The sequence below is a fragment of the Neolamprologus multifasciatus genome, chromosome 14, assembly GCF_963576455.1.
Source record: "Neolamprologus multifasciatus chromosome 14, fNeoMul1.2, whole genome shotgun sequence".
Lineage (NCBI taxonomy): Eukaryota > Metazoa > Chordata > Actinopteri > Cichliformes > Cichlidae > Neolamprologus > Neolamprologus multifasciatus.
Window position 1 is genome coordinate 33,064,681 of NC_140452.1, and position 23,405 is coordinate 33,088,085.

The following is a 23,405-nucleotide window of genomic DNA, read 5'->3' on the forward strand; positions in this document are numbered from 1 at the left end:
AATACTGTTATGTTTGTGCATTCCACCAGTACAACGCTATCTATACATGCACACTGTAACAGAACTACAGTTTTTGTGCTCTCCTTGCATCTCCACTTGTGACTGTCGTACCTTTAAGTACTGGATGTCTTTAACTGAAGTGAGCTCAGGTAGTCCAGCAGTCAGCATGAGGGCAAACAGTGTAATGAAGAGGTTGCCATTCTTCCTCAAGATTAGATAGGCCTCCTCACAGTACTGTCGGAAACTACCGGAGCACACAGAGACAAACACATGTTAGTCATTTTGGAACATGGTTTCAATTTTTTGCTTTCTAATGAAGTCTATTGTATTTTCTTAAAAACAAATAAAATACAAAAACCATAAATCAGTCAGATTTTATCTGCACCAATGTGAAAGCAAAAGCTAAAAGAGAACATGCGAAAAGTACCATCCATTGAAACTCAATGGAGTTGTTAAGAGAGGTGGAAAAAGGCTTGAGAAAAACTGCTCTGCTGTGGCTCTAAATCGCTCCCTTTTAAAATTGTGAGATGGGGCTTTAGGGGATGATTCACTCGTCAATCAAACCCCACCTTTCTTGAACTTTATTATAAAAGGTTTTTTTTCCCCCATTCCTAAAACCAATACAATGTTCCAAAATACATTTCAGTTTTCTAACAAAACCTTATGCACAGAATTTCTTAGTGCAGCACAGACTGCTGGCCACTGAACCCATTACAAAAATAACTGCTGTGCCCATTTGATTCAAGTTTTGTTTTTTCCAGGAAACTGTAAATACAGACTATAACTGAGCAAAAAAAACAAAACAAAAAGAACAAAAACTCAGTTTGTATGCATGTTTTTTTATTGCAGTTCACTTCATAACTGTATTTGAGTTATTTGATGTATAATACAAAGCTTTTCTACTCAACCTGAGGACTCAAAGTGCTTCACACAACTTGCCTCATTCACACCAGCACTTTTTTCTATGCTTTTTTCAATATAAGAGCTTTCTATCCAACATTCACATGCATTCATGCTCTACCTCCTGAGCTACAACCACCCACGCTAAAAAGTACACAAGTCAGTGATTGTGATTCAGGGTTTTTGTTTACACTGTTTGTTGCTAGCAACACAAATGTGTCTGAGTTAAAGGATGGACCAACACGCTCTTCGTAACGTGACACGCTTCCTTTTCACCATGCAGTAACTCGCTGCACTCATGACTTTGTCTCTGCTTGTAAGAAGCATTTTGAATCCACCTTTTTCCTTGCAGACTTCTGAAGGACACAATCACAGTTGCTCTTCTAGCTTTAGTAAGAGCTTGCTGCATAATTTTTTTAAGCACGCAAAGACCACAAAAAGACACCTCTGATAAATACTTCTTGTGATCCAGAGGGAAATGATGATCTGCTTGCCAACTGTCACATTTTGTGCACAATGTGCCAGATATTAAACCACAACTGACGCAGCAATGCTCCGCTACTCCACTTTTCTTTTTACAGTACGCTTTGCTGAGTGATAAAGGTTATTTTCAAGCTCATGCTCATGTCATGCAGGATGTGCATCTCTGCACTGCTCTTCACCAGCGCACTGCTGTGCAGATAAGTTGTTGGATAACTTCAAATGTCGCTTCAGCATACTGGGACTTATGCATGCAGACATGTAGTAATTGTAATTAAACATTTAATGCCTTGGGCTGGTCTTTAAGCTCTTCAGTAGTAATGAAGACATCATTTATATGATTGGTTCATTTATTGCTCAATTATAGTAACTTCAGCTGCAGAAACATTTGATGTTTCACAGGACTTGCTTCTAGGCATCTACCTTCTTGTGAGACAGTTACAAATGCAGATATGCATATAGGCCACAATAACAGATTACTGTACCACACGGGTATTTCCACTTCACAAAATGAATCATCTACTTGTTCCACAACAGATCAGAACTTTGTAAACAACAGAGAGCAATTGCCTCGTAATGCCTTTGCACACCACCGCCAACGTGCACCTCATTCTGCAAACACAATACATGCACCATTCCACGTGACCGACATGTCTGAGCTTAGGTATCATTATCGCTGAGCAATAACTTAATGTAGTATCAAACCCATATTTTTCTTGACTTGGCAGCAGCAGCTCTGCACAGGTTTTTCTTTTTTGAAACTTTTTTCTTTCCTTTAGCAAAAGAAAAAGAACCAGCAACAACCGTTACCAGAGCAGCTTTTAGATTACTAGAGAACATAATGCCTTACATGGATGTTTTCTATTATATTTGGATTGTCCAAATTTCATATAAAGGAAGAATAAAAGTAGAAAGCTGTATCCTTCACTGAGCGCATTTTTGCTCAGTGACACATGCTGTTCACCGAGTCTCTACTGCCAACTGCTGGAGGGAGAAGGTACTGCACCGACACAGCTGAAGAAGCTGTGATGTCATTCCTATGTGGCTGTAACCATTTTTTTTTTTTTTTTTTTTTTTTTTTTTTTTAAGTTTGCAGAATATCACTTCAGAGTTACTCATTTAGAAATACAAATGGAAATTGAGCATTTTCTGTCATGAAATGTATGTAGCTTTTTCATAGCATGATGAAGTCAGTTGCAATTTTCGGGATGGTAAATCAAGAAAAAAAAAAAAAAAAATCAACCAAGAAACAACTTAACATTTTAGTCTACTATCAACTTACCAATCATACACTTGTGAGCTGCTAAAACCTTTTACTCAGCTCCATTATAGTAAGGGGCTGTTTCTAGGTCTCTCTAAAATGCTGACTCTTGAATCCTCAACAAGAACAGGAAAGCATATCAGATCACTCCGGTTCTCTGATCTTTACACAGACTTCTGTCAAAGAACTGATTTCAAAGCACTGAATAGCTTTGAGAGAAAATGCATTTCTGATCTGCTCGTATGAATAAAGTTTGTGTACGTCCCCAAAGTTAAAACAAAACTGGAGAACCAGTGTTCAGATACATGAAGTGTAAAAGCTGAACTCCTGTAGTTCTTTTGAAACTATGTTTTATCAAGTATTGAGCTACCTACTTCCACCCACTAGACGTCAATCTAGGAGGTTTCTGGGTATGAGTGGACACTATGTTTCTGTAGAAAATTCTCAGTAATAGTTTAAGTTTGACCAGATTGTGTAGCCAGTCTGCGCCATTTAAATTAAATGAAGAATGGCAGCATGCATTTAAGACAGCAAACTCCTTCTGTTGCTGCACCCCTTGTTCTGGCTGCCCCCTGATGGTCCACACTATACTGCAACATTTACTCTCTTCAGTTGTAAAGCTTTTTATTTTTGTCTTGTATTAAAATAGTTACATTTTCCTGTATGAGTGATAATAATAATAATAATACATTTCACCATGACGTAGTTTACAAATAGGCACTTCTGGTAGCCGTCTTGTTAAAGTGTGCCACACAAACTTAGCATCAGACAGGAAAACCAGAATTAGGGCCTTAAACTGTACTTGCTGGTTTATTATTAGTCCAAACAGAGTAAGCTATCAAATCTAAATGAATATCAAATTAATCTTAATGATACAAAAACTTGACTGAATTGCAATAAATGGTTGAAGTTACAGTTTGAATCACTTACAGTGGTTCGTGTGAACAGAGGTGCTGGGGCTGAAGGTAAACAGCAAAGTGAAACAAACCTGCCAAACTTTTCTGTGTTTCCAGTCTTGCCCTGTTGTATGACGTGGATGAAGTCGTGTGTGAGGATAAATGGAACACGCTCCCTTTTGATGCCAAACTTGGACTTGAAGTTGCCCAGGATGTGACCGAAGTCTATGTGAAAGAGCTAAAAAAAGAGAAAAAACCCAAAACACACAAGGCCAATCAGTGAAGCCTGTGGAATCAGGAAAAACCAGGTGGAGAATGGAAAAAGAAAACTCAGATTGTCTAACCTGTCCATTGCTGCGGACCATGATGTTGTCACTGTGCCGATCTCCAATACCCAGGACATAAGTGGCTACACAGTAGCCTGCACATGACAGAGTGAACTCCTCGATGGCCCGGTCAAGAGCATCACTGTAAATGCACAACCACAAACAACACTTTTAAGATCATTTCTGAGGCTGCAGTCTTTTATCTGATCACCGGGCTCCAGCTTACCCAGAGTTCCTCTCTTTGAGCCAGTTAAGCAAAGCATCCTTGTTGAATGCCGCAGCTGCTGCTACATTGCTGCTGGTCAGCTGGATGTTGGCGATTGTTTCTGCAGATGAGACTACCTCAATCAGCCCGGTGCGGTCGCCTGTTGCCAAGCAACCATAGGGTACAATTCTGTATAGACGGAGGAGAGCGTAACAATATCAGAACATTTCTTATTATTATTTTTGATTTATACATGGATAGACACTTAGACACTTGAAATATCTGATGTAGTGACTTTTGTCCTTTAACATACAAATGAAGGAATTCTCAGATCTTGCTCAGTAATACATGTGTGACAGATTTCTGGGTAAGTAGATAAATGTAACCGTGAGGGGTTTCCCCCCCCCCAACTCTCTTTTTGCACTCCCAGTGTGGAACAATACTTTGTTATGCGGCTGGTCATGTTATCGCCAATGTTTTCACTTTAACTGACAGACTTTAATGGAGACCAAATGCCTTAAAGGAGAATTCTTTCTCAGTCTAACTCGTAAATTAAAAAGCAAAGTAAAATATACTAGAGACAACTGACAAGGAAGATTGCATGTGATAAAATATCTCAGTATTTTTATTATATCGTCCCTGTTTTTATTCCCAGTGTCCCACTGCTTTTGAACTGTGAACCCGTGTCCCTGTAATCTGAAGCACTGGCCACAGGCTCAACTGTCAAAACACCCCCTCCACTGTTTAGCTCCAGATGTGTAGGTCTATGTGTTCTGTCACCATGTAACCGTGTTTTGCTTTAAATAGATTTTCCCTGAGAAAGTTACTCTTTAGTGCCCCCTTCTGGCATGACCTGGTGTAACATGCACAAATCTGTCTGTTCTATGATGTCATCAGAAAGTGCATGCTATTGTTTGGGGAAAGACTTCTCCTGTTCTCTGCTGTAGTGGCAATTGTCTCCCTTAAGATGGCCTTTAAGGGCATTGTCGGTATGTAATTCTGTTCCATCCTTACTAATGAACAAATCTACTTGTAGAAATGTGATTGCAGTGTTTACTTAATAGAAACGTTTGTAAAGAGAGGATTCGCTAACGCTTTTGGCTAGACAAGTCATTCGTACTGTTTTTGTGTATTTGTCCTCACCTATGATTTCTAAGAGCATTTTATGTTATTTCTCAGTTTTACCCTACTTCAACTGGCCTAAGTAAAGGGAGTGAAGTCAAACCCTCTTGTCTGTGTGGTCATTTTGAAGAGGAGTTTAGTCTGAATGTCGACTCTAGCAAGGCGTTAGAGGCAGAGGACATTATACTATGTATAGAGAGGGTTTTTGCAAAGTGTGAAGTGTGGATTTGATTAAAAGGTTTTTGCCTTTCAGAATTGCACAGAAAATTGCATTTCTGGGGTTGATGCAGCTTTTAGAGAGCAACCCTGTGTAACATATGTACACAGCATGTTCAAGTAATCCTAAAGAAAAATGATGGGGTCATTTTTTAAATATTTATCTATTAGCAATGGAATATATGGATCAGGGTGTAGTACATGCGTGCTTGTACACAACTCTGTATACATGTTTAGAAAATGAGGCCAGAGGTCTAACTAGCATGGGGAGATAACGCTCTTGAGAGATCCTCCCTCCCCACAGAGCACAGGAAGAAGAAAAACAATCTTGGCAAAAATCTGTCAGTCTAACACGCACACACAAAAACTCACCTGAGGTCCAGATTTGCCTCCTTCCAGAGAAGGTCCATTAACCTCAAAATCTGGAGGGTCAACATGTCTTGTCTTAGGTCTAGGAGTAAAAGTCAAGATGAATACTGGGAAAGTGCCTCAGTTTGAAACAAAGGGCAATATTAAGCTAGAAGGACGACTTTTCTCCTTCCATTCCTTTGCCACTTCCTGCTTCTTTTAATCTCCACCTTTCCAAACCCCCCTCCCCCCTTCTCTGATCCCTACCGTCTCCATTCTTAAAGATGATTCCCAGGGTGTCTCCACTCAGCAGCTTGTTGTTGTAAACAATCCAGAGGGGCTTCATCTTTGAGTCCATATACCGACACTTCTCCACACTGTAGAGAGAAAAAAGACCCATCAGCTTCCTGTAAGAGCAAAGATTCTCACACTCCGGTATAAATACATAAAAACTTGTGTAATCTTACTTGATGTCAGACAGCAGGACACTGGGGTTTAGAGGGGAGTGAAGGTCTGAAAGAGTCTCCGAGTATCCACTCTGTCTTAAACATGTCATCATGGCCTCCTTGGTCAACATTGCTTCCTTGGTTTTACTACGAGTGTTCTTGATGGTCCCTAATTTAATCAGCTCATTGACTGACTTTAGCTTACTCAGGGCTTCCACCTGGAGTATCAAGAGAACAACAATGTAACAGAACCAAACATACAGGTTTGATTTAACCCAGTGAACAAAGTTCTCCTGTTACTAAGAACTGATATCATTCAGACAACGTCAGCATTGTGTCTGCATTGTGTCAGCACTGTGTATACGCTACCAAACAGGAAATTTGGCCAGATAAATGATAAGGAAGTCACAGGATGATTTGAGAAGAGACTGTCAAAACCAACAGTGTAGGGGCCAAAGGTCAGCAGGCAGGATGGGTGACAATGCTGACACTGGAGAGGCTAAAAATACCATAGAGCTACCCCAGCTGAACTTAATAATAGATCAGCACTAATCTGTCAGGTGTGTGCAGATTTTTCAAAGTAAAATTGCCGTTTCTAGCAATAAAACATTTCAGCATATTTGAGTAACAGAAAGCTCTTGATGATTTATTAATTAAATCTTAATAATGACATATGTACATCATGTCCTGACTGCCTGAAATAACAGTTGCAATACTTTTTAAGTTTTAAGATTTGCAAATGAAACGTGGGAGTCTAAAACAAAGCCGTCATCACTTTTACCATTTTTTTTAATAGTGTGAGAGAATAGGTGTGTGTGGGTGCGTTCAGCTTGCCTGTTTCTTTAGAACCTCAATATGAGGGATGTTGCTTCTACAATAGGCTTCTAGGATTAGCGCAAACTGGACTGAAACAGCTGGCATGTGGATCTCTGACCTGTAGAGGGCAGCACAGAGGAGGAATGGACAAACGAGAAACATCTAGAGATTTCAAACATTCCCTCTCCTTCTCCCTTAATTTGAATATGTAACTGTTCAAAGCCTGCATGTTTATTTCCACAACACTCAATTGCCTCCACACACACACGCGCGCACACACAACCACACCCACCGTAGATGCCAGAAGAGGAAGTGTCCAATCTGGCGGTTTCTTTGAGCACGCTCTAACAGGAAATGAGTGAGGGCGCAATCATAATAGGGCTCGTAACGCAACACCTGCACCAACTGTAGCAGGTACTGTGACAGTTCCTCATCACTGATGAGGGGAAAGAAGAAACAGGAAGACAGAAACTTAGAAAGACCATTTTTCTAAACAGTAATGTAATCCAGTGTATGATTAACAGCATTTAAAGCAGACCAAGTGTGTTTGTGGTCAGTTGATGTATATGGAACAAAGAAAAAAGCATACTTTATTGGAGCGTATAATAAATGTAATATATGGCAGTGAAGTCTACTGCATGTCATAAAAGTGTACAAGGATTTACCTCATGTCCTTTAGACAGCACACAGCATACTCTCTGACATACTGGTCAGGATAGTTGAAGTCCAGCAGCTCCAGAGCATCTCTAGGACTCAGTTTGGGCCAAATCTGGAGCAGTGCCTGGAGCTGAGAGAGACAACCAACTTTAGAAACAGATATGCTGACATTTAATCAGTTAGCTATAATGTGTGACCAAAAAGGTCAAAAACAGATCCTAAAGCATCAAAATCATTCTCCTGTTTAGAGCCATCTTCTCATGTACCTTCTCTTATTTTTAGATCACTCCTGTTATATACACTGTAGAACTTCTGAAGTGCAAAACTCGTTATCCATTTCAGGGAAGTTGACCAAGTTTGAGGAAGCCAAATCTGGCAAGTGGCCTAGGTGGTGAGCAAGACTGGCCAAAAAACTCCCATGTTTCCTTAGCACACACTACAGTTGTGATCATTTCGTCTGAATGTTAGAGCCGACAGCCTCACCCCGGAGGACTAATTTACGCTACACATAGCAATAGTACAGATACTATTGAGAGATAGAGCCTGATACAGTTTACATCAGGTAATGCTTTTAGTTTTTAAATGGACCTGTGAATCAAATGCTTATGAGTGACCCATTGGGTCACACATAATAAAGATGCTAATAAATTCTATAGTAACAACAGTTAGGACAGTTGCAACAGTTGCAATTTCTTTCCTGTAAATACAGTTGAGTGTGAGTGACTTTATTATGATGCAGTTAATCATTTCAACAGTGATGATCTCGCCCCCAAGTAGAGACTCTATCACAGGCTTTTTGCTTCATCTGTGCCGTGACAGACGGCTCTCTGCTTCTCACAACAGTGCTGGCAGCTGTGGGTTTATTATAAAGTGAGATTTTAGTTTCAAGGACAGTTTAAATTCAGTGCAACTTGTCTGCACTCAGATGTAGATGAAGGTGTGACCAAGTTTCATAGGACCCTCTTAACATTGCACATCATATCCGTGCTGTGCATTTTTGACACCAACCTATAACATTTGTAGAGCTCAAACTACTATACATTGAGAGATACTATCACACATTTTATGTCAAAAGTAGTAAAAATATGAGACTGACATTTGTGCATAAGCTCAATATATGAAATATGACCTTTTCTGAATTGTATAGGATTGCACTGAATCAAACATAGTTTGCTTTTTAAAGAATCAATTTTTTAAAACCTTGAAACAAGTGCTGACTTAATATCATTATATCCTCAGTAACACCCCATAACAATGGATATGCTTCCTAACCTGGGCCATGTCCTCATGTTTGCTCCACTTGACAGAGAGTAGCAGCTTGGGCAGCGACTGGGGGAAAGTCTCACGACAATCTTGTCGTAGTGTCCAGATCAGATCCTTTTCATTTTCACAGAGCTGAGAGACTGGGTCACGCTCCATGATCTCCTTCAGCTCCATGTAGAATTTCTTAACACCACGACCCTGAGAGCAAAACGGTTCAGAAAAGAGAGAAACGGTCAGCTGGGTTTGGGATTTTGAGATACAAAAGGAGCAGAAAGGTGGATGTAAGGAACTCAGAGCGTGTAGATGAGCAACCGCATTTACTGTAAATAACCACATGAGGGCAGGAGAGCATTAAAGTAGTAACATTCTCACCATCTTTGCAATGTGCATGAGTGTGCCAAGAACTAGCATAGTAACACATAGGAACACTAGTAAAGTGTCTGATTCAACAAAGAGAGGCGAGATTTTAGTAGCTACAAAACGTAACCCGAGTCCTGACATTCACGTTCTTTACAGGTAAATAACAACTGAGCTGTACAGCGCTCTATGCTAATATGTAACATGACACGCTGTAACAATGAAATTACAACTTTTAGTCAGCGATAATCTAGTTTCTCTCATGCACAGACTGCATATTTAAAAAAAGAAAAAGGAAAAAAGAGACCGTGTTCAGGCATGCCCTCTAAGTAACAGCAGATTACGTAACTAGCTGTAACACACCCATGAGTGGGTTTTCAGTTGAGGGGCGGTAAGAGGAAAACGTACATGTAATCTGATTAGCGTGCGTAGTTTTGTACTTTTGAAGAGGATTTGAATATTTTTGCAGCTACACCCTGCCAAAGTAATAACAATGGGTTTCCAAGGAAACTAGCAAACGGGTGCATGTTGAGGTTATATTTGTATTGTGTGACTCTAAGAGTGTGTGAGGAGAGAGATGGGCATGCTGCATCGTTTCTCACATTTCGTGTAAGCCATCATGTAGCAATCACTACTGTGCTTTCAGCTTCGCTGCACTTTTATGTATTCTGAATGAATTCAATCATCTAAACACATTCACACACAGTCAACTCCTTTTTTGTATATGAACTCACAATGGACACACAGTCAGCGCTGACCATCTCTGCAGCTTTTTCCAGTATCTGCAAAAAAATTCGAATGAGAAAAAAAAATAAAATGCATGAGTGAACGCACACTGATGCATTAGAGTGCATTAAGCAGGCCGAGCACGTCCTGATCCTCTCATGCTAACAGCTACCACTTCATCATAATCACTAGGTACCATTCTGAAGAGCACTAAGCCACTCTGCTGACAATTTCAGCTGAACTCATGCTATCAAAAAAGCCCATACTCAGTTTTCCATTCGCAGATGAATAGTGTTTATCCATACATCACAAATCTAAGCTAATTGGTATGTTTTAAAAGGGCAAATGGGTTTCATCTTATTAATTTGACGATTGACTGCTGTGTGACCTTGTCAAAAGGAGGGAAGACGATGGGGTGTGAAGAGTACTCTGGGAAGTGGATGTGCAGTGCTGTAGCGTTCTCAGTGTATGGGTTGGTCTGAATGGTTCCTATGGGGTTCAGCATCTCTTCAAGTTCATCTGGGCAGGAGAGACACATGCATAGGTGATATGAATTTGCCCTTTATTAATTATTAAATTATACCATGACTTTGTGTGTGTCTATACCAGGAAATGATGACCAGCAGTGCAGGATGATGTCTCCAGTCTTCAGCTGCCCTTTATAGTCAAACACCATGGTGTTGACCCAAGCTATGGGGTAGTGCTGGACCATACAATTAAATGCTAGTCAATATAAGATAGTTTGGAAAAAAGGCACTTGTCTGATAAAGTGCGTCCCACTCACCACTTTCCCCGCCTTGCGGATGGTCTGATACTTGTTGATGTGTGGATTTTTGGTGGACTTTTGCTTCTTAACCTTGTCCATCACGGCATAGATAGCAAAACAAAGGCGGGTCATGCGGGGCAGGTCACAAACGGAGATTTCAAACTCCACTGTGTTGTCTTTCCACGTGTGCTCTGAGCGCCCGCTACTCTCGTTGCTAACTGCCGGCTTGCACAGAAGCTCTGTACCGTGAAAGAGCCCCGCCCTAACCTGGACCTGTGTACGGCAGGAAGGGTTGAATTTTACAATTACAAGCCAACCTGCCAATGGCCATAGATGCAAACTTAGACAAAATATCTTTGCTAGTTTGTGTGAAACTGGAAAGACAGATGGCAGAGGTGTGTTTGCAGGGTTTGTGCAGTGACAAACTAATAGGTACACACATGACTTTTTAAATAGATGCAAACAAGAAGAGTTTACCTTGGCAGTTTCCTCTGCGTTCACCTTGCTGCCTTTCACAAGAACTATCCTAAAAGGCTTAGGCACGTCCCACACACACGTCTGTACTTGCTGCAGAGGAAGAGTGAGAGGAGGAAAAAAAACAAAAAAAAACTGAGGGACTGGCATAATGTACTGTGAAGATATACACAATCAAATGCTTAAAAACTAAATAAAAAAACAAAACAAAAACAGCAACAGTTCCAGACACAGGCACAAACAACAGGAAAGGTCAGGCAGGTCAGTCTGATGTCAAGCCAAGTGGATTTGTGAGGGTCAGCAAGTCAGCAGAACAAACAGGGTCACATGACACCTACAAACTATGAACAACGCAGCACACTTCCTGCCCGTCTCTTTCCCTTATCAGAAAAGATGAAAGTACGTTTGTTTGATTCTACTGTTGCAGGCAGAAACAGCTCCATGACAAGTAAAGCATAATCATAAAAAAAACAAAAACAAACAAAAAACACTCCATACTTCTGTTTTCTTTTCTAATTATCAGTCAGCTTTCCAACAGCAGAGCATCCAATAACCACTTCCTTGCAAGAAAATAAAATCTCACTTCCTGTCTCAAATAGCCACAATTCTACAGCAACCTTATTAAAGTGCCCAGTGTCCGTTTCTGTCTGCTTCCTCTATTGCACCATTCTTTTCTATGGTACTTTAAAGAACACTGACAAGACCGATATAAAGAAAAAGCACAGAAAATATTCAAAAGTCCACAAAACAAAAGAAAGACACTTTAAAATGCAAGCTTTTTTTTTTAGACTAATTAGAACAACAACAAGAGGAAGTGATAGGAGATGTAATCATCATAGACCATGAACACATTTATTTACACGTGCCATGCACTCACTCAAAATGATTTATATCTTAACTCAGTGGACAAAGAACTTTTTGGATCTACAGTGGGGCAAAAAAGTATTTAGTCAGCCACCGATTGTGCAAGTTCCCCCACTTAAAATGATGACAGAGGTCAGTAATTTGCACCAGAGGTACACTTCAACTGTGAGAGACAGAATGTGGAAAAAAAAAAATCCATGAATTCACATGGTAGGATTTGTAAAGAATTTATTCGTAAATCAGGGTGGAAAATAAGTATTTGGTCAATAACAAAAATACAACTCAATACTTTGTAACATAACCTTTGTTGGCAATAACAGAGGTCAAACGTTTACTATAGGTCTTTACCAGGTTTGCACACACAGTAGCTGGTATTTTGGCCCATTCCTCCATGCAGATCTTCTCAAGAGCAGTGATGTTTTGGGGCTGTCGCCGAGCAACACGGACTTTCAACTCCCGCCACAGATTTTCTATGGGGTTGAGGTCTGGAGACTGGCTAGGCCACTCCAGGACTTTCAAATGCTTCTTACGGAGCCACTCCTTTGTTGCCCGGGCGGTGTGTTTTGGATCATTGTCATGTTGGAAGACCCAGCCTCGTTTCATCTTCAAAGTTCTCACTGATGGAAGGAGGTTTTGGCTCAAAATCTCACCATACTTGGCCCCATTCATTCTGTCCTTAACACGGATCAGTCGTCCTGTCCCCTTGGCAGAAAAACAGCCCCATAGCATGATGTTTCCACCCCCATGCTTCACAGTAGGTATGGTGTTCTTGGGATGCAACTCAGTATTCTTCTTCCTCCAAACACGACGAGTTGAGTTTATACCAAAAAGTTCTACTTTGGTTTCATCTGACCACATGACATTCTCCCAATCCTCTGCTGTATCATCCATGTGCTCTCTGGCAAACTTCAGACGGGCCAGGACATGCACTGGCTTCAGCAGCGGAACACGTCTGGCACTGCGGGATTTGATTCCCTGCCGTTGTAGTGTGTTACTGATGGTGACCTTTGTTACTTTGGTCCCAGCTCTCTGCAGGTCATTCACCAGGTCCCCCCGTGTGGTTCTGGGATCTTTGCTCACCGTTCTCATGATCATTTTGACCCCACGGGATGAGATCTTGCGTGGAGCCCCAGATCGAGGGAGATTATCAGTGGTCTTGTATGTCTTCCATTTTCTGATGATTGCTCCCACAGTTGATTTTTTCACACCAAGCTGCTTGCCTATTGTAGATTCACTCTTCCCAGTCTGGTGCAGGTCTACAATTCTTTTCCTGGTGTCCTTCGAAAGCTCTTTGGTCTTGGCCATGGCGGAGTTTGGAGTCTGACTGGTTGAGGCTGTGGACAGGTGTCTTTTATACAGATGATGAGGTCAAACAGGTGCCATTCATACAGGTAACGAGTGGGGGACAGAAAAGCTTCTTACAGAAGACGTTACAGGTCTGTGAGAGCCAGGGATTTTCCTTGTTTGAGGTGACCAAATGCTTATTTTCCACCCTGATTTACGAATAAATTCTTTACAAATCCTACCATGTGAATTCATGGATTTTTTTTTCACATTCTGTCTCTCAGAGTTGAAGTGTACCTCTGGTGCAAATTACTGACCTCTGTCATCATTTTAAGTGGGGGAACTTGCACAATCGGTGGCTGACTAAATACTTTTTTGCCCCACTGTATATCTGTCTGCATTTAATACGGTGGAAAGAGTTACATCCATGAGTTTCCATTACCTGTGATGAACAGTGAGATTTAGCCACTTATATTTTGTTTGTAGTTTGGAGATGCGTGGTCGCATCATACGCTGTGCTTCAGATCCAGTTTCATACTCTGTGCTCTACTATTAGCCCTTAAACAGAGCAGCATTTTGTGCATTGTTGATGGCAGGTAACCCTGCCATCAAGAAAAACAAAAAAAACCCCTAATCTTCACAATACTGTTAGTACACATCGTCATTGAGAACCACAACAACTACTGAAAAATCATAATGCTTCTTAACTGAAGTTAAAACCCTGCCAGGTAAAAACTGCGCCATCAGTAAATAGAAAACCTTGATTACACTTTCCATATCAGCCCAGGGCCAAGTGACATACATTTAATCACAATCAAGGCTTCACAGATAACAAGCAAGGTGTTACAGCTGTTTAGTGTGAGGGTGATAACTGAGGTAGGAATTCTCTTGTTGTGATGTTGAGAGAAAGAAAAAAAGTGCAAAGTTTGTTTTGTTTAACAGACATTTCCAATGTTGAGCAAGAGGCGTTACAAAAAGGAAAAAATATACCAACTTGCTGAGGCAATTAAAACCAATTCAAGTGAAATTAAATTACAGGTACAAGATATCACAGGGAATTGTGTTCTTGGAATAAATGTCACTTCATGATAGGACACAAATCATGACACAAAATGATTGTGATAGTTTCAGTGCAGGGAGTGTATGCTACATGCAGTCAAAGTGAGAAATGGAAGGGCGGTGAAATGACTGGCTGTTAGTACTGCAGAGGAACAGAGATCTTAAATCAAGCAGGTACAAAGTATAAGGAAAGGTTATGAAGCCGTAGCTGTTCCTGCAGCGTTACATAATAAATTTAACGTTTCAATCCTTTTTCAGATGACTCATGGTTGAAATATTTAATCAACTTTTGAAACCAGACATCACTGGGGCTTCAACAGTATCAGGCAATTAAAACCCCTAGGAGACTAGCTAATGAAGGCCAATGAAATTCAACCTGACATTTAAAATGTGGATGCACACATTGAGCTGTGATGTCACTGTGCACCTGCAAGCAGTGCCAAGACGCTGGCAATGATTTCCTGACAACGTGGCAAATGCTGGTAGTGCAGTATGGGCGGACACACTGAGACACCTGCCAAAAGTACTTGTTCACTTACGAAACCTCCACACCTGTGCAGGTGAATCAACTAAATTGTGCAACTTTTCTTATATTGATGCGAAAGCAGCAAAGGCTGGTGGATAGAGTCACTGTAATCTAGTGCACATAAGAACGTTTTCTTACATTTTCAACCCCCTCTGTTTAGGCCTGATCACGTCAAACAAATCACCAGCAAATCAGATGATGTACAGCCGTTAGCAAAGCACAGTGTCTTCGAAAACAACATCAGCCGATTAGCAGACACACTCAAAAAAATAAAAATTATATTGTTCACAGAGTCATGCATAATATTTGGACTAACCGTGGGAGCCCTTCTCTTGGGAGGTAGTGGTAAAGGTGGGTTGGAGGATTTGCGGCTAACCACAGCTCCAATGGCTGAGATTTCCTTGTCGAACATGGTCTTTACGGTGCTGGTGTGGACCAGGGTGAGGTGGGGAGCCTCCTTGGCCTGCAGGCATGAGCGAATGTACTGCACACAAGACAGGACAGGAGATTTTAGGAGGTTGTAGCCATGTCATGTTAAAGCAGTCTCTGGAGCAGAAAAAGTGCTAAAGTCACTTAAGCTAATGAGCTAGAGACAGAATAAATGAGAAGTGAAATTTAATCTCTGTACAACTTGTCAGCAGACTTCAATGTAACACGGAAGACTGCGCACAAACAATTTCAGGTATTTCATTATTATCTTGATCATATTTTTAATGTTTAAAAATGTAAAAATGTTTCATGCAGCCTGCCCACATGGATCCAAACAAGATTCAGATGCATAAAAATGTGACTACATCTTTACACACACACTTTACACTGCTGGACTAATAAAAACAGACCTAAGAAATCTATAAAACTAAATATTTCATGATTTCTACCTGGCAGTTTTTCCCAAAGGAATTTCAGACGTAAATTAAAAACATTTTTTAAAATAATATCACAGACCAAGCAACCACTTCATTATACTTAACAGAAAAACAAGAACTTATGAGACAAAAGCTTTCACAAAGCATAACATGTATATATTTTTTCTCAGTTTATAACAGCTACCTGCAAGCTAATACTTTGGCAGTTTTGAGTCATCCATCATACTGCTCAATATCACTTAAACTTTATCATGCTTAGTTGTTTCATATTCAGAATGAACTAACAAGAAAACATAAGCTTGCAATTGATTACTCTGAAAAATTAATGTGCAAAAAAACCCACAAAACACAATGTATAATTCTTAAGGGGAATAAAGAGTAACTAGCGAGCATACATTTCAGCAAATAGCTGTAATCGTGCTCCAAATTGTCTCCGAAACAGTTGAAATGAGTTGTACATAAACACACACTTTATTTTGATTTTTTTTTTAGGAAATAGAACCCACACATAAACCTCTACTGAAAATATTTCTTACAAACCAGTTTGATGCTGATGGTTCGAGTATAACCTCATACTAGTTGAACTTGTAAGCATCTTTCTTTGCGATCAGAAAACAGGCTTTGGTGTGTTGCTGTCACCTTTTTGACCTTCAGTTGCGGTGCTCTCCCTATTGGTATTACTATACAGCAGCAACAACATTTTAAGAACACTGTATCTGCTATATCTGTGCATGAACCTGAAAGTGAGACATGCAAGTTGATGTTGAAGTTCATCAGCCACTCACAGACACTTAAACACAGCTTTGATGTGCAGCCACTGACCTTGTATTGAATCAGTGGATGGTCTCCACCAAGGAATTCCAGACATTGGCTGACCCTCAGTATATACTGACCCCTCCATACCGCGTCCTCAGATCCGTGGGTGGTCAGCCACTTTTTCAAAGCCTGCTCCATCAGCTCATTGGGGGTGCAAGACAATGACACCTTCAGACTGGCAGAGTCCTGCAAGAAGGGAAAATAGACAGTCGAGTGTTTATTACTGGTCAAAATGTATTTGGGACCATCTGAGAATAAAATAGCTGTTTTTTTTTTTAATCATATCTAGATGACAAAATGCCAGAAGGGTAAGACACGGAAATGAGCTGCAAATGGCTTATAGTTAAATGTTTTACTGCTATTTGATCACTAGACTCCACATTTGGTACCCTCTATGATTTAAATACAGACATTTCATATTTGTATATATAAACCTAGAAGCTGCATTTGCTTGTGCATCTTAAACAGGAAGAGCACAGTAAAACACTGAGAAACAATAATATAAGATCTATAAGACCATAATAAAAGTTTCTTTCAATTTTCATGTGTATAAGTAACTGATACACAGAGTGAGTTCATATACACGTAATCACTTGGTACACTGATGGCTGAATTCATTCAGGATTTCCACTGATATGTGTTCAAATACGTGTTAGCCTCCATCGCCTTATCACAGGGAATCTACCAGGTTTGCTGTGTGACCGCGAGGCTCACTGCGTCATGCCATTTATAGCACAGCACTGACCCGATACCAGAGATGGAATTGCTTTTAATTTCCTGGCGATTTAATAAAAACGTCCTTCATTAGTAATTAAAAAAGGCAACCTTAGCTGCATTATTGAGGATCTACACACAGCAGAGATATTAAAAGTTTTTTCCGATTACACGCTGGTAACTATAAAAGCCATATTTTAAACGCTAAAATGAGACTTGATTTGGATACTGACGTAATAATCTATGTGAACGAGGAGGAGGAAGTCGGTCAATGATTTAGACAGTCCACACCAGACCCTGGTTATTTCTGAACAATAAACGACACCACCGCACTTCCTGTCTATAATGTAGCTTATTGTGTCTGATCTCTCAAAATAAGACTTCCTGCCAATGCTCACCTGAGTGCGGTGGCACAGATGGTCAGTCTTTGTATTATGTGCATGTGTGTGCCTGTGATGTTGATCAAAGCTGATATACAGGAGTCTGGAGGGATGTGACCATCTGTTTTATTATTAAATAATATTATTTCTATTACAGAGGCAAAGAGAAAGGCCGAGACAGATGGAGGGACATAGTCAAGTGAGTTCAGAGAAAAGAAGGGAGCTCATTTTAAATCAGCATTTTGGTCCCTTGAGCTGCCATGCTAATGTGTGCGTGTGCGCGCGCATCTGAGAGAATGGCATAATTTCACTGATGGTTTTGACCCACTTAGTGTCGTCACATGTCTTGCTAGTTGGGCTCAATCACGTGACTTGTGAAGCTGCCAACTGTGAGAGCAGGGAAAAAAAAAGAAAGAAAGAGAGGCTGAGCTACAGTACATGTGCCTGCGCTGGTAGAGTCACATGGTTACTTTTGCTTCTAAAACAAGGTGGTTTTGTCTTCTGTAGTGGAGCAGTAAGTCACACGGTTATTCTCAATTCATTATGTATGCAGAGACGTTGAACAGACAAAACTTTACACGTATATTGCTTTAAGTGTATCTTTGTCTACTCTTGCCGATTGCAGTAGAAAAATGATAGAATAGATATAGAAATTAGCCACAATTCACTGAGGATCCTTCTCAGCATCGTGCAATATAAGCACAAAATGAAGCAACACGAGGATACATTATATGAACTGTTTTAAAAATAGAAATTAAGAATTAATGTCAGAGCTGTCAAAACCCTCAGGAAAGGTCTAAGATCATCCAAAATAAGTTCTCTTTTTGACTTATTCCTACACCGCTAGTGCAAAGCCTGCTGAGAGGAAGTATAACAGGTTTTATTGATGCTGTAAATGATTAAAGCTGATGTTTTGAAAAGAGGACAGCCGTAAGAGGTTCAGCAATTGTGGTAGAAAGACCAGACTGGATGAGGCGTTCTAAAGAAAGCTGCAACCTGTGAACTACATGATTGAGTTTTTCATCACAAACCTTGCATTTATGAAATTACAGGACTATAATAAAGAAAACACTTTTTTACAGAATGATTTTGAAGTGAGGGTAAAAACATCTATTATCCTGTTTAGGCCCACTTTGAAACAGAATGGCTATAAAGCTGTGCAGGACTCATTTATTCCAACCCATGTTTATGCATCTGAATGAAATGAAAAAGTAGCCTTCTTTGATAATAAAAAAAACACAAAGACTAAACTAGTAAAGACTAGTTTTCTGTTCTACTTTACAGGCATTTTTTAAATGCTTTTTATACCCAAATTTTCTATGTAACATTCACACTCCAAAGGACTAACTTGAGGTTCAGTATCTTGCTAAAGATACTTTGGCATCCATACTGGAGCAGCCAGGGCTCGAACCACCAACCTTCTGATTAGCAGACCTGCTCTACCTCCTGCATCTATAGTTCAGTGTATCCTTTTTATTTATCCTACATAAACTGCCACTGATTAAGCTACCCTGCACTGTTCTGCATTACAGACCCTCACCTGGGACTGGTCAAAGTGGATAATGACTTTCAGGTCCACCGGTGCATCGTTGACTCCGGCTGTGATCGCGGTCACTGCCGCAGGCTCCAGCTGTGGGGAGTAGCAGGCTTGCACCCACTCCGAGAATGCCATCATTTGTATTTGTTGCATCCTCTCTTCACTGATCCGAAACATCTTACTCCGAAAATCCTTCACCTCCTGGTCATTTAAGGCATCAAGTTCATGGAGACCTAGAGAACACGAGTAAAGGACACCGTTACAACATTGCAAAAGAAAGCTGTGCAACCACTTTAAGAAAGAGGGGAACTGGGATATCAGTAATTTGTCTACAGATCTAAATTGATGATTCTTAATGTTACAAGAAATCAGCGTAAAAAAAATAACTGACTTAAACCAATTCATCAACAACTTTGCAGCCCTTCAGTTCATCTACTGAAACAAGCTGTTCCAGCTGTTCCCTGTATGCCCGTTTATTTCTTTCTTCTGACTCACAAACAGAAGGTTTGAACAGCACATTGTGGGAGGCCATCTGCTTGAGAGGAACACAGTAAAGATATTCCCTCTCTTTTACATCATACAAAGCATAACAGGTTCAATTTAAAGACTGATAATGGTCAAGTTGAGTTTTTATTGAAAATGGCAATGTGGACTCTTAGTATGGAACAAAATTAATTAGCATTTTTACCCAAAGTCAGTATGAAACTTCTGAAATAAGAGAAATGAGTAGAAAGATGGTGAACACACTTGAACACAGAGGCTTTAAAATTAATAGAAAATGCACAACCACCTGTGGGATGTTCAGTGCCAGACACCAGCAGTAATGAATGTGCCTAAAATGATGACTGTCTCCATGTTGGATTACAGCAGAGCCCCTTAATATTCACACACAGAGGTATAAGTTGCTGTTGGGCTGATCACAGTCCACCCTCTGCTTTTATCACTGGATTATTATTATTATTTTTTTTTTTTTAAAGGGTACTTTTCATTCACTCTTGAGTAATGAAAACATGTTGACATTTAAAGGCATTTAACATTCATATGACCCTCAGCATTCAAGAAGGCTCTCAAGCACATTAGCTGTGTAGACCAAGTTTGTGTGGCTGCATTACTGGAGGGGGAAAACATGGTTGACACGTGTATGTGTGCGTGTGTGTGTTGACCTTCTAGACAAGCCTGTGGGGTTCCCTTTGAAACACCGCTTTACTCTTTCAAAAGCCTTTAAGAGATCAGGTCAGACCAAAGTGGAGTCAGGGGGGAAGAATATCAATATCACCTGAGTCTTGATCAATTACACTCAGAGCCTCTTCTCTTCTTCTTTGAAGAACAAAGGACTTCCAATCCTTAATCTCTTGGTTGGAAGAAGGCTGAGTGCGTCTGTCTGTTTAATAATCCAACAGGGCTACACTACTTCTCTTTCATTACTGATTAACCTCTCTGTTATTCTCTTCACTAGTCACGGCATCATTATGCCTTTAAAATCTCTGAAAAGACTTTCCACTATACTTTACCTGCAGCCCGCTGTAATGCGTTTACGCCTGCTTCCAGGAATCACTCCCGAAACTCAACGTTACTGTGCCTTCTTTTATGTATGATAAACAAACTGAGTGTTGATCATGAAGCAAGGTGAAAGACTTAACACCGCTTTTCCTCCAAATAGTTAATCACCTCAGAGGACTGGGCTGTTATACAGTAGTGACAGAGCCCCTGTGGTCTTTTAAAAGGCCCAATCTTCAGAGAAAATGCAAAGTGACATGTGATGGAAGGCACGTCAGGAACACGTCCAGTCAAACATCACGCTTCTCTATCAGTTAGTGATAGAAGCCATCTGCACAGGAGCCTTGGGTCTGAATGCATGGGAGAGCGTGCTGAGTGGGAGAGCTGCTTAGCATACTGGAGGAGGTGCTAACGGCTTGTTGTGCGGTAGGAAAGATTTACATTCCCATTTACCAGCTCTTAAGTGCTTTTCTTTATTGGAAGTGTCAAACACGGAGAATAAAGGAATCTATCCGGAGCGGAGGAACGCATGTGAGAGATCTGTGATAATGTACTGCTTCAAACCGAGGTAGAGTCTTAAACGCAATGCTGCATTACCCTTGCCGATGAGCACGCCGATCTTGGAGTCCAACAGGCGCTCTGCTCGACCACAGTTGCGTATCACCAGCTTGAGAACGGGCAGGAAGGGGCGAACGTCGCACAACCGACGTGTTTCGTCCTCCAGCTCTTCGTGTACGGCTGCCTGGTTGACACACTCGAACATGTGGCTCTCCATTTCGCCGAGTGCAGGAAACAGTGGGAAGCTCTGAGCCTGCTTCCATAAGAGCTAGAAGGGAGAAGAACAAATATGTTCCACTAAGGTATTTTTACCCCACCAAAAAAAAAAAAAAAAAAAAAAAAAAAAAAAATCACACGGTGAGTTTTATTGTAGCCATTAGCCCATATTAAATAAATCTTACATAAAATGAGCAACTGTAATAAACAACATATTTTATTTGACAGTTTCATAAAACAAGGCTGAGTGCATTTTCAAGAATAAGGAACAGACGTGACTCATATCTTTACAAAACAGTTTCTGGGTGAGGCAGAGTACAACTCCCCTGCCTGCCAGCCCCTGGTGGTACACTTCATGCCCCTTTGCCCCCCACAGCATGATCACAGGATGGGTGTCAAAGAGCGAGTCTTTTTGTGAGGAAAAAGAGATGCAATCTGGCAAAACAGAACAAGCCTCCTCTCTCCTCTACACAAACACTCAAAACATTTCCCACAGTTACTTTCTCTGAACTGCTTTTGTGAGCAAGTGATCTCAACATGTGACAAATGGAAAATAAAGAGTTTCAAATGATAACTGTCATTTCCCAGAATCGCTGTAAAACATTTTGGGGAGCTCGGCTGTAGTCTGAAACATGAATGGAGGCTTGTGAATGAAAGAAACAGTCATTCACAAGCCCGCTGCTGGTATGATCACGAATAAAGAGTTTTGTACAGAGAGTCTGAAAGCCTGCAAATAGTTAAAGAATATTCTACCCTTTAGCTAAACTAACAGCCTCTGGCCTTTCACACATACGGCCTCTGTTTGATTCACAGGTTTATGTACTTTTTAAATGCAAACACGTCCGTGTATGGGTTTATACCAGTGTGCAAGGACGCAGACCTCAGTGAAAAAAAAAATATTTCAAAGACCCGTGAATTTCAGAGAGAAATCAGGACTTGCGGTCAATGAATAGCAGACACTCTGTACACACAGCAACAACCCACCTCCTCGGGCTTTAAATGGTGCCCTTTTTGGGGAAATAATGACTTTGTGTTTCAGTGCAGCACATGTTTGTTTTACACCAGAATTATAAAAAGAAAAATTCTGCGCAATCCAATAAACAGCCCTGTACTGAGAGCAATAAATGCTACCTTTGCAGAAGCTGGTACAGCTTAGGGCTGAGCATCTGTGTTCTCATACAGTCAGTCATTACAGAAGGAATCTGATTGTGCTGTGAATGAGGGCCACACGCACACAAACACCTACGCTGACAACACATGCCTCAAAGTTATTTTCTTAGAGTTTTGAACCTCATCACGTCTGTGACTTCTGACCTCCACTCACATATGGCCTCAACACCTATAAGCTGACATCACGAGCCATTTGCAAACAGAAAAACACTCTGCCAGCCACAACAATCACCTCTGTCAAAACAGGCATTGGATAATGTCTGACTGACTGACCAGCTGTCTGAATGTTGGGCTGCAGCCTCTGTTTTCCCTTAATGTGACAGCACGCCTACAGGCATGCAGGAACAACTACACAATAAGCAAACGAAATCCTCAAAGTGGGTTCCCAGTTGATTTTTATATGAACTGATTAAGTATTTAGAATAGAATAATCCTTTAATTTTCCCACAAGGGGAAATTTGGTTGTATCCGCAGCAAAAAAACAAAAAATATATACAAACAGAAAAGAAACAATTTTTACATATTTACATCATGGACAATAGTTACCAAAGCAGAGTACAGTACAGTTAAAATTAGAGTACAGATAGTATGCAAACAGAGCAGGATACTGAAAGATGTTTAAATAGTTGATGTGTAATATTAACACTGGTCAAAACAAA

The 23,405-nt window shown here is 40.5% G+C and overlaps 1 protein-coding gene across 1 annotated transcript in view; it reads right to left on the minus strand.

Annotated features, from left to right (window-relative positions):
• Nucleotides 1-23,405, minus strand: part of pik3cb (phosphatidylinositol-4,5-bisphosphate 3-kinase, catalytic subunit beta) — a 48,148-nt gene that overhangs the window by 1,781 nt on the left and 22,962 nt on the right. Inside the window, exons 4-23 of the mRNA XM_085130364.1 lie at nucleotides 21,400-21,628; nucleotides 19,309-19,538; nucleotides 16,681-16,860; nucleotides 15,309-15,476; nucleotides 11,263-11,352; nucleotides 10,804-11,058; nucleotides 10,626-10,722; nucleotides 10,408-10,538; nucleotides 10,028-10,075; nucleotides 8,946-9,134; nucleotides 7,682-7,803; nucleotides 7,309-7,452; nucleotides 7,035-7,134; nucleotides 6,222-6,418; nucleotides 6,022-6,131; nucleotides 5,779-5,857; nucleotides 4,090-4,257; nucleotides 3,882-4,005; nucleotides 3,630-3,775; nucleotides 112-244 (exon numbers count right to left, since the gene is read on the minus strand). Of these exons, the coding sequence (XP_084986490.1) occupies nucleotides 112-244; nucleotides 3,630-3,775; nucleotides 3,882-4,005; nucleotides 4,090-4,257; nucleotides 5,779-5,857; nucleotides 6,022-6,131; nucleotides 6,222-6,418; nucleotides 7,035-7,134; nucleotides 7,309-7,452; nucleotides 7,682-7,803; nucleotides 8,946-9,134; nucleotides 10,028-10,075; nucleotides 10,408-10,538; nucleotides 10,626-10,722; nucleotides 10,804-11,058; nucleotides 11,263-11,352; nucleotides 15,309-15,476; nucleotides 16,681-16,860; nucleotides 19,309-19,538; nucleotides 21,400-21,628 (2,940 nt within the window). The remainder of the gene's footprint in view (nucleotides 1-111; nucleotides 245-3,629; nucleotides 3,776-3,881; nucleotides 4,006-4,089; nucleotides 4,258-5,778; nucleotides 5,858-6,021; nucleotides 6,132-6,221; nucleotides 6,419-7,034; nucleotides 7,135-7,308; nucleotides 7,453-7,681; nucleotides 7,804-8,945; nucleotides 9,135-10,027; nucleotides 10,076-10,407; nucleotides 10,539-10,625; nucleotides 10,723-10,803; nucleotides 11,059-11,262; nucleotides 11,353-15,308; nucleotides 15,477-16,680; nucleotides 16,861-19,308; nucleotides 19,539-21,399; nucleotides 21,629-23,405) is intronic.